The 14,524-nt window shown below is 44.1% G+C and overlaps 1 protein-coding gene across 1 annotated transcript in view; it reads right to left on the minus strand.

Moving 5' to 3' along the window:
• LOC115140535 (low-density lipoprotein receptor-related protein 1-like) overlaps nucleotides 1-14,524 on the minus strand; it is a 44,539-nt gene that overhangs the window by 5,529 nt on the left and 24,486 nt on the right. The window contains exons 32-38 of the mRNA XM_065021815.1: nucleotides 14,283-14,461; nucleotides 13,955-14,061; nucleotides 13,281-13,400; nucleotides 12,853-13,029; nucleotides 12,430-12,570; nucleotides 12,112-12,285; nucleotides 10,160-10,321 (exon numbers count right to left, since the gene is read on the minus strand). Of these exons, the coding sequence (XP_064877887.1) occupies nucleotides 10,160-10,321; nucleotides 12,112-12,285; nucleotides 12,430-12,570; nucleotides 12,853-13,029; nucleotides 13,281-13,400; nucleotides 13,955-14,061; nucleotides 14,283-14,461 (1,060 nt within the window). The remainder of the gene's footprint in view (nucleotides 1-10,159; nucleotides 10,322-12,111; nucleotides 12,286-12,429; nucleotides 12,571-12,852; nucleotides 13,030-13,280; nucleotides 13,401-13,954; nucleotides 14,062-14,282; nucleotides 14,462-14,524) is intronic.

A 14,524-nucleotide genomic window follows, 5' to 3' on the forward strand; every position in this document is an offset into this window, starting at 1 on the left:
CAATGTACAGTTAGTGCATTCATCTTAAAGGGCAATTCGGCCACTTTTCAACCGCATATTCCTTACCTCCACAGCACCACACCTGTGTGTGTGAAAATGGAGCATTTTCATATGTGGTTAAAAGTCCTAAAAAATGCTCACCTACCCCTAATCCTAAAGTAGAATTAAATGCCCACCTACCCCTAATCCTAAAGTAGGATTAAATGCCCACCTACCCCTAATCCTAAAGTAGAATTAAATGCTCACCTACCCCTAATCCTAAAGTAGGATTAAAATGCTCACCTACCCCTAATCCTAAAGTAGGATTAAAATGCTCACCTACCCCTAATCCTAAAGTAGGATTAAAATGCTCACCTACCCCTAATCCTAAAGTAGGATTAAAATGCTCACCTACCCCTAATCCTAAAGTAGGATTAAAATGCTCACCTACCCCTAATCCTAAAGTAGGATTAAAATGCTCACCTACCTAATCCTAAAGTAGGATTAAAAATCCTAAAGTAGGATTAAAATGCTCACCTACCCCTAATCCTAAAGTAGGATTAAAATGCTCACCTACCCTAATCCTAAAGTAGGATTAAAATGCTCTAAAGTAGGATTAAAATGCTCACCTACCCCTAATCCTAAAGTAGGATTAAAATGCTCACCTACCCCTAATCCTAAAGTAGGATTAAAATGCTCACCTACCCCTAATCCTAAAGTAGGATTAAAATGCTCACCTACCCATAATCCTAAAGTAGGATTAAATGCTGGCCTAAATCAAATCAAATCAAATTTTATTTGTCAGATACACATGGTTAGCAGATGTTAATACGAGTGTAGCGAAATGCTTGTGCTTCTAGTTCCGACAATGCAGTGATAACCAACAAGTAATCTAACTAACAATTCCAAAACTACTGTCTTATACACAGTGTAAGGGGATAAGGAATATGTACATAAGGATATATGAATGAGTGATGGTACAGAGCAGCATACAGTAAATGATATCGAGTACAGTATATACATATGAGATGAGTATGTAGACAAAGTAAACAAAGTGGCATAGTTAAAGTGGCTAGTGACATAAGAATGCAGTCGATGATCTAGAGTACAGTATATACGTATGCATATGAGATGAATAATGTAGGGTAAGTAACATTATATAAGGTAGCATTGTTTAAAGTGGCTAGTGATATATTTACATCATTTCCCATCAATTCCCATTATTAAAGTGGCTGGAGTTGGGTCAGTGTCAATGACAGTGTGTTGGCAGCAGCCACTCAATGTTAGTGGTGGCTGTTTAACAGTCTGATGGCCTTGAGATAGAAGCTGTTTTTCAGTCTCTCGGTCCCAGCTTTGATGCACCTGTACTGACCTCGCCTTCTGGATGATAGCGGGGTGAACAGGCAGTGGTTCGGGTGGTTGATGTCCTTGATGATCTTTATGGCCTTCCTGTAACATCGGGTGGTGTAGGTGTCCTGGAGGGCAGGTAGTTTGCCCCGGTGATGCGTTGTGCAGACCTCACTACCCTCTGGAGAGCCTTACGGTTGAGGGCGGAGCAGTTGCCGTACCAGGCGGTGATACAGCCCGCCAGGATGCTCTCGATTGTGCATCTGTAGAAGTTTGTGAGTGCTTTTGGTGACAAGCCGAATTTCTTCAGCCTCCTGAGGTTGAAGAGGCGCTGCTGCGCCTTCTTCACGACGCTGTCAGTGTGAGTGGACCAATTCAGTTTGTCTGTGATGTGTATGCCGAGGAACTTAAAACTTGCTACCCTCTCCACTACTGATCCATCGATGTGGATAGGGGGTGTTCCCTCTGCTGTTTCCTGAAGTCCACAATCATCTCCTTAGTTTTGTTGACGTTGAGTGTGAGGTTATTTTCCTGACACCACACTCCGAGGGCCCTCACCTCCTCCCTGTAGGCCGTCTCGTCGTTGTTGGTAATCAAGCCTACCACTGTTGTGTCGTCCGCAAACTTGATGATTGAGTTGGAGCGTGCGTGGCCACGCAGTCGTGGGTGAACAGGGAGTACAGGAGAGGGCTCAGAACGCACCCTTGTGGGGCCCCCGTGTTGAGGATCAGCGGGGAGGAGATGTTGTTGCCTACCCTCACCACCTGGGGGCGGCCCGTCAGGAAGTCCAGTACCCAGTTGCACAGGGCGGGGTCGAGACCCAGGGTCTCGAGCTTGATGACGAGCTTGGAGGGTCCTATGGTGTTGAATGCCGAGCTGTAGTCGATGAACAGCATTCTCACATAGGTATTCCTCTTGTCCAGGTGGGTTAGGGCAGTGTGCAGTGTGGTTGAGATTGCATCGTCTGTGGACCTATTTGGGCGGTAAGCAAATTGGAGTGGGTCTAGGGTGTCAGGTAGGGTGGAGGTGATATGGTCCTTGACTAGTCTCTCAAAGCACTTCATGATGACGGAAGTGAGTGCTACGGGCGGTAGTCGTTTAGCTCAGTTACCTTAGCTTTCTTGGGAACAGGAACAATGGTGGCCCTCTTGAAGCATGTGGGAACAGCAGACTGGTATAGGGATTGATTGAATATGTCCGTAAACACACCGGCCAGCTGGTCTGCGCATGCTCTGAGGCGCGGCTGGGGATGCCGTCTGGGCCTGCAGCCTTGCGAGGGTTAACACGTTTAAATGTCTTACTCACCTCGGCTGCAGTGAAGGAGAGACCGCATGTTTTCGTTGCAGGCCGTGTCAGTGGCACTGTATTGTCCTCAAAGCGGGCAAAAAAGTTATTTAGTCTGCCTGGGAGCAAGACATCCTGGTCCGTGACTGGGCTGGGTTTCTTCTTGTAGTCCGTGATTGACTGTAGACCCTGCCACATGCCTCTTGTGTCTGAGCCATTGAATTGAGATTCCACTTTGTCTCTGTACTGACGCTTAGCTTGTTTAATAGCCTTGCGGAGGGAATAGCTGCATTGTTTATATTCGGACATGTTACCAGACACCTTGCCCTGATTAAAAGCAGTGGTTCGCGCTTTCAGTTTCACGCGAATGCTGCCATCAATCCACGGTTTCTGGTTTGGGAATGTTTTTATCATTGCTATGGGAACAACATCTTCGACGCAGGTTCTAATGAACTCGCACACCGAATCAGCGTATTCGTCAATATTTCCATCTGACGCAATACGAAACATGTCCCAGTCCACGTGATGGAAGCAGTCTTGGAGTGTGGAGTCAGCTTGGTCTGACCAGCGTTGGACAGACCTCAGCGTGGGAGCCTCTTGTTTTAGTTTCTGCCTGTAGGCAGGGATCAGCAAAATGGAGTAGTGGTCAGCTTTTCCGAAAGGGGGGCGGGGCAGGGCCTTATATGCGTCGCGGAAGTTAGAGTAACAATGATCCAAGGTTTTACCACCCCTGGTTGCGCAATCGATATGCTGATAAAATTTAGGGAGTCTTGTTTTCAGATTAGCTTTGTTAAAATCCCCAGCTACAATGAATGCAGCCTCCGGATAAATGGTTTCCAGTTTGCAAAGAGTTAAATAAAGTTCGTTCAGAGCCATCGATGTGTCTGCTTGGGGGGGATATATACGGCTGTGATTATAATCGAAGAGAATTCTCTTGGAAGATAATGCGGTCTACATTTGATTGTGAGGAATTCTAAATCAGGTGAACAGAAGGATTTGAGTTCCTGTATGTTTCCTTCATCACACCATGTCTCGTTAGTCATGAGGCATACGCCCCCGCCACTCTTCTTACCAGAAAGATGTTTGTTTCTGTCGGCGCGATGCGTGGAGAAACCCGTTGGCTGCACCGCATCGGATAGCGTCTTCCCAGTAAGCCATGTTTCCGTGAAGCAGAGAACGTTGCAGTCTCTGATGTCCCTCTGGAATGCTACCCTTGCTCGGATTTCGTCAACCTTCGCCAACCCCTAATCCTACCCCTAATCCTAAAGTAGGATTAAAATGCTCACCTACCCCTAATCCTAAAGTAGGATTAAAATGCTCACCTACCTCTAATCCTAAAATAGGATTAAAATGCTCACCTACCTCTAATCCTAAAGTAGGTTTAAAATGCTCACCTACCCCTAATCCTAAAGTAGGATTAAAATGCTCACCTACCCCTAATCCTAAAGTAGGAGTAAAATGCTCACCTACCCCTAATCCTAAAGTAGGATTAAATGCTCACCTTTTATTTATTTTTATTTCACCTTTATTTAAACAGGTAGGCTAGTTGAGAACAAGTTCTCATTTGCAACTGCGACCTGGCCAAGATAAAGCATAGCAGTGTGAACAGACAACAGAGTTACACATGGAGTAAACAATTAACAAGTCAATAACACAGTAGAAAAAAAGAGTCTATATACATTGCGTGCAAAAGGCATGAGGAGGTAGGCGAATAGTTACAATTTTGCAGATTAACACTGGAGTGATAAATGATCAGATGGTCATGTACAGGTAGAGATATTGGTGTGCAAAAGAGCAGAAAAGTAAATAAATAAAAACAGTATGGGGATGAGGTAGGTAAAATTGGGTGGGCTATTTACCGATAGACTATGTACAGCTGCAGCGATCGATCGGTTAGCTGCTCAGATGGGAGATAAAAGTCTCCACTTCAGCGATTTTTGCAATTCGTTCCAGTCACAGGCAGCAGAGAACTGGAACGAAAGGCGGCCAAATGAGGTGTTGGCTCATACCTACCCCTAATCATAAAGTAGGATTAAATGCCCACACCAGCTAAAATCATCCACTTTTTCAGCTGAAAGATGATGCCCATAGCTTACCCCTGATATTGCACAACGATTTAAGTCAATAAATCATTGTTTTAGTCTATGTGTAATATATTGGATTGTGTGTTTCATGCCGTGTGTTTCATTATAAAATGAATTATATCTGACGAGGGATGGCTTTAGTTCATTTGGAACCACCTGCAAAACATGTACATGTGCGGGCTCATTACTTCCTGTTTACAACCTGGTAGTTACTACTGCTTACTGCTGTCTGCAAATGCACTTAGTTCGATCTGGAGCTGTTGAATGAGCTGACGGTGAAATGGTGAGTAAGAAAATAGCTAATATTATTATGAGCTAATTTCGTTCACTTGGCTATAGTAAGCAGCCCGGCAAGGCACACGTCAACTGAACGATGTATAATAGGCGCATCACCTAGCTAACATTAGTGACATCAAAAGTGGATGAAGACGTGAAATGTCAACACGGCTGTGATACATCGTAGTTTCTGGAGACGTTATGCACGGCAGCGCTAAAGTAGCTGCAAGAGTTGGCCTATGGGTCACTAACTATATACAAGTTTGGCTTGCTAGCTAGCTATAGTATAGGTGACTGCGGTGAAGTTCCTTCAGGAAGTATTCATACCCCTGGACTTATTCCACATTTTGTTTTGTTAAAGTCCAAATTCAAAATGGATTTGTTTTACCCATTTACAAACACTACCCCATAATGACAAAGTGAAAACATGTTTTTAGAAATTTTAGCAAGTGTATTAAATTAATTACAGAAATATCTAATTTACACAATTATTCACACCCCTGGGTCAATACATGTTAGAATCACCTTTGGCAGCGATTACAGCTGTGAGTCTCTGGGTAAGTCTAAGAGCTTTGTACACCTGGATTGTACAATATTTTCACATTACTCTTAAAAAAATTATTCAAGGTCTGTCAAGTTGGTTGTTGATAATTGCTAGACAGCCATTTTCAGGTCTTGCCATAGAATTTCAAGGCAATTTTAGTCAAAACTGTAACTAGGCCTCTCAGCAACATTCAATGTCATCTTGGTAAGCAACTCCAGTGTATATTTGACCTTGTGTTTTAGGTTATTGTCCTGCTGAAAGGTGAATTAATCTCCCATTCGGTTACTTTTTTGATTCTGAGAAACTCCAGTTTTTAACGATTACAGGCCATCACATAACATGATGCAGCCACCGCTATGCTTGAAAACATGGCGAGTGATACTCAGTAATGTGTTGTATTGGATTTGCCCCAAACATACTGTAAAACATTTTGTATTCTGGACAAAATGTTAATTGCTTTGCCACATTTTTGCAGTATTACTTTAGTGCCTTGTTGCAATTAGGATGCTTGTTTTGGAATATTTTTATTCTGTACAGGCATCTTTCTTTTCACTATGTCAATTAGGTTAGTATTGTGGAGTAACTACAATGTTGTTGATCCATCCTCAGTTTTCTCCTATAACAGCCGTTAAACGCTAACTGTTTTAAAGTCACAATTGGCCTCATGGTGAAAACCTTGAGCAGTTTCCTTCCTCTCCGGCTACTGAGTTGGGAAGGATGCCTGTACCTTTGTAGGATTAAATACTTGGTGTATTGATACACCATCCAAAGTGTAATTAATGACTTCACCATGCTCAAAGGTATTTCCATGTCTGCGTTTTTGGAAAATCTCCCTTGTCTTTGTGGTTGATTCGGTTTGAAATTCACTGTTCGACTGAGGGACCTTACAGATAATTGTATGCGTGGGGTAAAGAGATGAGATAGTCATTTTAAAAAATCATGTCAAACACTATTATCATTAGGTGACTTGCTAAGCACATTTTTACTCCTGAATTTATTTAAGCTTGTCAAAACAAAGGTGTTGAATACTTGATTTACCAGTACTAGCTAATGCTACTTACTGCTTTTGTGTTACCAAACACGTCTCCAAAAGTGCAAAGCTGTCTCCAAAACTGCAAGGTGTCTACAGTAACCTAGCTGTCAACGAGAGTGTGTACTTGCTGGCCTATGTAATACAAAATGTTCCAAAGTCATATCAAAACGTGCAAACTACAGTTCAGGTAAAGTTGTAAGGACAAAACATAATTATGTTTTAATTAGCTCGCAAGCTTGCTTTCAATGATGAGAGATTGAGTGTATATACAGTTATTTGGAATGTATTCAGATTTAATCCATTTTAGAATAAGGCTCTAACCTAACAATATGTGAAAAAAGTAAAGGGGTCTGAATACTTTTTGAATGCACTGTAGCTAGTGCAATTAATTAATACCTTAAGGACAACCATCTCTGCAGCCCTCCACCAATCAGGTCTTTATGATAGAGTGGCCAGACGGAAGCCACTCCTCAGTAAAAGGCACATGACAGACCGCTTGGTGTTTGCCAAAAGGCACCTAATGACTCTCAGACCATGAGAAACAAGATTCTCAACAACTATATGGCCTGAATGCCAAGCGTCACATCTGGAGGAAAACTGATACCATCCCTACGGTGAAGCATAGTGGTGGGCAGCATCATGCTGTCACCACTGGAAGACTAGTCAGGATGGAGGCAAACCTTAACTGAGCAAAGTACAGAGATCCTTAATGAACATCTGCTACAGACTGGGGCGAAGGTTCACCTTCCAACAGGACAACGACCCTAAGCACACAGCCAAGACAACGCAGGAGTGGCTAGGGACAAGTCTTTGAGTGGTCCAGCCACAGCGCAGACTTGAACCCGATCGAACATCTCTGGAGAGACCTGAAAATAGCTGTGCAGCATTGCTCCCCATCCAACCTGATAGAGCTTGAGAGGATCTTGGGAGAAAGAATGGGAGAAACTCCTCAAATACAGGTTTGGCAAGCTTGTAGCGTCATGCCCAAGAAGACTCGAGGCTGTAATCGCTGCCAAAGGTGCTTCAACCAAGTACTGAGTAAAGGGTTTGAAATTAGCTAACATTTCTAAAAACCTGTATAAAAATATATATCATTTTTTTCACTAAAGTATCACTGTCCCTTTCCTAGCATCTCCGCTTTGGCAAAAAAAAGGTAGTTGTATAATTAAAAAGAGTATCTTGCAGGATTCAGTCATTGGAATTGTAAGAGTTGTTGCCCTGTCCCTTTCTCTGTGATCTTCATTCTAATGGAATCCACAAAGAACAAAACCCTGTTCTGAAACATTTACATCAAAAAGTGCAACGTTATGGGCAAAGACCCAAAACATCCACATCAAATCTAATATTTTTCTTGATTGAATAACATAGAAAACAACCACTTTTTGCCTACAGGTTTGTTCCTGTAGAGTATGAAGAAAAGCAATGCACAATACAGTAATTGAGTACATTGAGACATCAAGTGGTTTGTGATGTGGTTCAGTTGGTAGAGCGTGGTGCTTGCAACGCTACGGTTATGGGGGACCAGTACAAAAAAGTATGTAAATGTATGCACTCACTACTGTATATTGCTCTGGATAAGTGCATCTACTAAAATGTAAAAGGAATGATTAGGCCATTTCAGGTTTATTAACATAGAAATAAGTTGCATTTGCAAAGTATTTCAAGAAACTAGAAAACCAATCAAGCAAGTATTTTAATATAAGTATTATCAGATTAACTGTTTTGAACAGAATTATCGGACTCAGGTTACAAATGATGGTAAACACTCAGAAATACATTTAGTTAAACCATTTTCACAAAAGTAGTGCACTGATCCTTTACTATTCCTGTATTAGCGGACCAATATAGACAGAGGTCTGTAGCACGGGCATTTTTTGATTTTATTCCTGCATCGTCTGTTAATTTCTGGTGGTTTATGTTCCCTTTATTTATTGTCTATTTAAACTTGCTTTGGCAATGTAAACATGTGTTTCCCATGCTAATAAAGCCCTTTGAATTGAATGGATGGTCCTCTGCCTTATCCAAGCTAGCTGTGCTTTGTAAGTTAGCGATTAGCAAAGCTACCCTGACTTTTTAGTGTGTTTACAATTCGCGGAATATGATAGTATGGGCCGTGCACACAGAGGAAGGTGGAGATGTGCACGCCTGATGAATCAATATTTAAGGAGCCAGACGTCGATGTTCGGAGGGTGGAACCAAACAGCAATTCCGCACTAGGACAGGAATTAAGTTGAAATAGTGATGGCAACTTCCTCTGAGAGGTCCTTTAAAACAAAGACACATTTTTATTATCAAAACCTGCAATGAGTTTCTAGCCAGAGGGAGGGTATTTTCTTGAACCCCACGTCACCGCAAATCTAATAGTGTTTGAAAATAACTGTTTTTAAAATGTAACGTTTGATGCCATCGGGTGTAACTGTATATTATTTTATTAAAAATCTAAATGCTAACAGTTAGACAAGAACAGCGCAAGACAATATTCAATAAAAAAAGATAAGAGCGAGAGACAGCTGATCCTCAACACAGGTGCCCCTCAGGGGTGCATGCTTAGTCCCCTCCTGTACTCCCTGTTCACCCATGAAGGCCATGCACGACTCCAACACCATCATCAAGTTTGCCAATGACACAACAGTGGTAGGCCTGATCACCGACAATGACGAGACAGCCTATAGGGAGGTCAGAGACATGACCGTGCAAGGACAACAACCTCTCCCTCAACGTGATCAAGATAAAGGAGATGATTGTGGACTACAAGAAAAGGACCGAGCACACCTACCTTTCTCATTGACGGGACTGTAGTGGATTAGATTGAGAGCTTTAAGTTCCTTGGCGTCCACATCACCAACAAACTAACATGGTCCAACCAAGACAGTCGTGAAGAGGGCACGACAAAACCTATTCCCCCTCAGGAGACTGAAAAGATTTGGCATGGGTCCTCAGATCCTCAAAAGGTTCTACAGCTGCACCATCGAGAGCATCCTGACGGGTTGCATCACTGCCTGATATGGCAACTGCTCTGCCTCCAACCGCAAGGCACTACAGAGGGTAGTGCGTACGGCCCAGTACATCACTGGGATCAAGCTTCCTGCAGTCCAGTACCTCTATACCAGGCAGTGTCAGAGGAAGGCCCAAAAAAATTGTCAGACTCCAGCCACCCTAGGCATAGACTGTTCCCTCTGCTATCGCACGGCAAGTGGTACCGGAGCGCCAAGTCTAGGTCCAAAAGGCTTCTACCCCCAAGCCAAAAGACTCCTGAACATCTAATCAAATGGCTACCCAGACTATTTGCATTGCCCCCCTCTTTTACACTGCTGATCCTCTGTTATTATCTATGCATAGTCACTTTAATAACTCTACATATTACCTCAATTACTTCGACTAACCGGTGGCCCTGCTCATTGACTCTGTATCAGTACCCCCTGTATATACCCTCGCTGTTGTTATTTTACTGCTGCTCTTTAATTATGTTACTTTTCTTTCTAAACTTTTGGTGGGTATTTTTCTTAAAACTGCATTGTTGGTTAAGGGCTTGTAAGTAAGCATTTCACTGAAACGTCTACACCTGTTGTATTCGGCGCATGTGACAAATACAATTTGATCTGACAGACTCACGGTACTGGCACTGGTCCCCCAGGAAGTCAGCAGGGCAGCGGCAGGTGGGCTGGTTGCCAGCGCTGACCGTGCAGTTTCCTCCATTTTGACAGTAGTTCTTACAGGTGTGTAGGTTACAGTTGGGACCAGTGAACCCTGTCAGACAGCGACACGTAGGGGAGCCTGGGGAGGGAGTGACAGATGGTCAGACCGAGATGGACAGGATGAGAGAGGAAGAGGAGAGAGAAATTCGGGAGTCTTGGCTTCTAACATCAAACTAACGTCAGGACTGCTCATTGAGGGTAAAGTCGTTGACTCAATACACGGCTGCCTAGTTGTATTATTATTCTATATGTCTCACTGTTCCTGGCTTAATGTTCTATTCTAACTCAAACAGCCTCCTGTCAGGGTAGGGGTTTTCCGTAGCTCAGCTGGTAGAACATGATGCTTGCAACGCCAGGACAGTGGGTTTGATCTCCAGGACTAGCTATACTTAAAATGTATGCACACGTTACTGTAAATCGCTATGGAAAAAAATCATCTGCTAAGTGACATATACGGTGCATCTGGAAAGTATTCAGAACCCTTTACTTTTTCCACATTGTGTTACGTTACAACGTTATTCTAAAATTGTTTTAATTTTTTAGCCCCTCAATCTACACACAATACCCAATATGACAAAGCAAAAACAGGTTAAGATTTTTTTTGCAAATGTATAAAATAAAGAAAAACAGAAATATCACATCTACATAAGTATTCAGACCCTTTACTCAGTACTTTGTTGAAGCACCTTTGGCAGCAATTACAACCGAGTCTTCTTGGGTATGACACCACAAGCTTGGCACACCTGTATTTGGGGAGTTTCTCCCATTCTTCTGCAGATCCTCTCAAGCTCTGTCAGGTTGGATGAGGAGCGGCACTGCACAGCTATTTTCAGGTCTCTCCAGAGATGTTAGATCGGGTTCAAGTCTGGGCTCTGGCTGGGCCACTCAAGGACATTCAGAGACTTGTCCAGAAGCCACTCCTGCGTTTTCTTGGCTGTGTGCTTAGGGTCATTGTCTTGTTGGAAGGGGAACCTTCGCCCCAGTCCGAGGTCCTGAGTACTCTGGAGCAGATTTTCATCAAAGAGCTCTCTGTACTTTACTCCGTTCATCCTTCCCTCAATCCCGACTAGCCTCCCAGTCCCTGCTGCTGAACAACTTCCCCACAGCATGATGCTGCCACCACCATTATTCACCGTAGGGATGGTGCCAGGTTTCCTCCAGACGTGACGATTGGCATTCAGGCCAAAGAGTTCAATCTTGGTTTCATCAAACCAGAAAATCTTGTTTCTCATAGTCTTTTAGGTGCCTTTTGGCAAACTCCAAGCGGGCTGTCATTGCTCAGTTTGGTCAGGCGGCCAGTTCTGGGAAGAGTCTTGTTGTTCCAAACCTCTTCCATTTAAGAATGATGGAGGCCACTGTGTTCTTGGGGTCCTTCAATGCTGCAGAAATGTTTTGGTACCCTTTCCCAAATCTGTGCCTTGACACAATCCTGTCTCTGAGCTCTATGGACAATTCCTTTGACCTCTAGGCTTGGTTTTTGCTCTGACATACAGTGTCAACCGTGGGACCTTATATAGACATGTGTGTGCCTTTCCAAATAATATCCAATCAATTTCATTTACCCCAGGTGGACTCCAATCAAGTAGAAACATCTCAAGGATGATCAATGGAAAAAAGGATGCACCCGAGCTCAATTTTGAGTCCCATAGCAAGGGGTCTGAATACTTATGTAAATAAGGTATCTTTTTTATTTTTAAAAATCCTGTTTTCACTTTGTCATTATGAGGTATTGTGTGTAGATTGATGAAGAAAAAAAATGATTGAATCCATTTGAGAATAAGGTCGTAACGTATAAAAATGTGTAAAAAGTCAAGGGGTATGAATACTTTCTGAATGCACTGTGTATATATACTGTATATAGTGTACTACCTGTAGGAGAGGCTGTACAGGTGCCTCTGTTCTGGCAGTAGTCCCTGCACTGGTCCACCTCACACTTGTCTCCTCCGAAGTTGGGCTGGCAGCGACACTTGGGCTGCTTCCTGGCGTTGAGGAAACAACTGCCTTCGTTCAGACACTGAACATTACATGTACCACTGGGAGGAGCTGGGGGAGGAGAGGAGAGATGGGGGTGAGTGTGTGTATAATTATAGGCAGAGATGAGTGTGGATGTATGAGTGTGTGTACTCAGACAATGCAATACATGCTGAATATAACAGTTTAGGTCTAAGGGTGTTAGTGTATACTCACAAATAGGGGAGAGTGTAGGAGTAGAGAGCTCCACACAGGTGCCGTTGTCCAGAGTGTGTCCGTTTGGACAGGTACAGACTGGACCGCTGGGGCTCAGCAGACACAACCACTCACACTTCTTCCTGTCACATGGGTTGGTCACTGACAGACAGAGGCCACACACATTAACCAAGTGATACAGTGATACTGGTCTGTAAGACTATCCATCATCTGTATCTGAGACCATTCACCAAACACCTGAGTCTAACTTGAGATCCTTTCAAGCCAGTCAGATACATTGAGAGAGCAGTTGGATATTAAAGTCTACTAGCAGTATAAAGGGACTGTGAAGGTCAATGCACCAGTATGCATCTACAGTATATGTATTTGTTAGTGAAGAATATGCATGCATCATGTCCAGTTTGGCCGGCGATGTCCACTCACTCTCTGGCTGTTTGTTGCGGTGGTAGAGCACAATGTCTGTGGCGTGGTTCATTCCTGTAGTCAGGTTCTCCATGAGGCCTTTGCCATATTTGTTGACCCGGAACACAAAGTTGTTGATGTAGGTGACACCATAAATGTAGTCCTCAAACACGTCAATACTGAATGGGTGGTGGAGCTCTGGAACAAACAAGACAGAAAACACCACAGCTCAGACCAACTCTATACCACTTAGATACACTATAGGCTATGCTAAAATACATGACTTTTCACTTGCTGAGGATATCTGCATTTTTTATTGTTCTGATGCCAGGAGAAGACTTCACATCCACAAATCAAATGGGCCCACTTATCTAAAACCAGAACATGATTCTGTGACTTAGCCATGTCAGGCCAGGTCTTCAGACCCAGACCAGAGCAGGTCACTCAACTGTTCTTTATGCTGGTCACAGCCACCACCGGGTCGCTGCCATTCAACCTCACACTGCCTATCACTGACAGCTTAGCATCGGCCCAGTACAGACGCTCGTTGAAGTAATCCACCGCCAGGCCTGGAGAGAAAGGGAGGGAGTTGGGAGAGAGAAAGGGAGGGAGTTGGGAGAGAGAAAGGGAGGGAGTTGGGAGAGAGAAAGGGAGGGAGTTGGGAGAGAGAAAGGGAGGGTGTTGGGAGAGAGAAAGGGAGGGTGTTGGGAGAGAGAAAGGGAGGGTGTTGGGAGAGAGAAAGGGAGGGTGTTGGGAGAGAGAAAGGGAGGGTGTTGGGAGAGAGAAAGGGAGGGTGTTGGGAGAGAGAAAGGGAGGGTGTTGGGAGAGAGAAAGGGAGGGTGTTGGGAGAGAGAAAGGGAGGGTGTTGGGAGAGAGAAAGGGAGGGTGTTGGGAGAGAGAGCAGTGAGAGAGAGGGGGGGGGAGGGAGCAGGGAGAGACAGGGAGAGTGAGAGCAGTCATTGAGACATGTCAGTTGAGGCTAAGCCTATTGAGGGAAACAAAGCTCAATACAACACATCAACTAATTTGTGGAAGGATGGAGCTGTCAATCAGCCTGTAAAATGTGTGTGTATTTGTGTGCGTGTGTGTGCATGGTCTGTGTGTGCTCGCACGTGCTTGTTACCTGTTGGCCACTGGATGTTGTCCTGTACCAGTGTCTCTCTCATGGTTCCGTCCATGGCAGCAGTCTCAATCTTAGGGTGGTTTCCCCAGTCAGCCCAGTACATGGTCCTTACGGGTACACAGGGTCAACAACCGGTTAAATAAATATCTACTTTATATACAATTGATTTGTCACTGTAAAACTCTTTCCATCTTGAATTATCATTTAAATACAGCATCAAAATAAGGATGTGTTTCAGTACTCAGGAATTCTCTTCCAGATCCATCTATTTCCACACTCCAGACTGCTCTCCCACCCCCACTGTCCGCCCCTCCCCAGGCAGACTCACCCTCTTTGGGGGTCCACTACGATGGCATAGGGCTCATCGATCATGCCGGATACAAGGGTCTTGCGGTGTTGGCCTGATATCTGGGCCACCTCGATCACATCCCGGCCAGAGTCTGTCCAGTAGATGTTCCCTGCCACCCAGTCCACGGCGATGCCACGGGGCATCTTCAGACCGGGGATCTGAACACAAGGAGAGGGGGAGAATGGGGAGTTAAATCATTGTGTGACACAGGGCATGGCACA

The sequence above is a fragment of the Oncorhynchus nerka genome, linkage group LG2, assembly GCF_034236695.1.
Source record: "Oncorhynchus nerka isolate Pitt River linkage group LG2, Oner_Uvic_2.0, whole genome shotgun sequence".
NCBI classification, from domain to species: Eukaryota; Metazoa; Chordata; class Actinopteri; order Salmoniformes; family Salmonidae; genus Oncorhynchus; species Oncorhynchus nerka.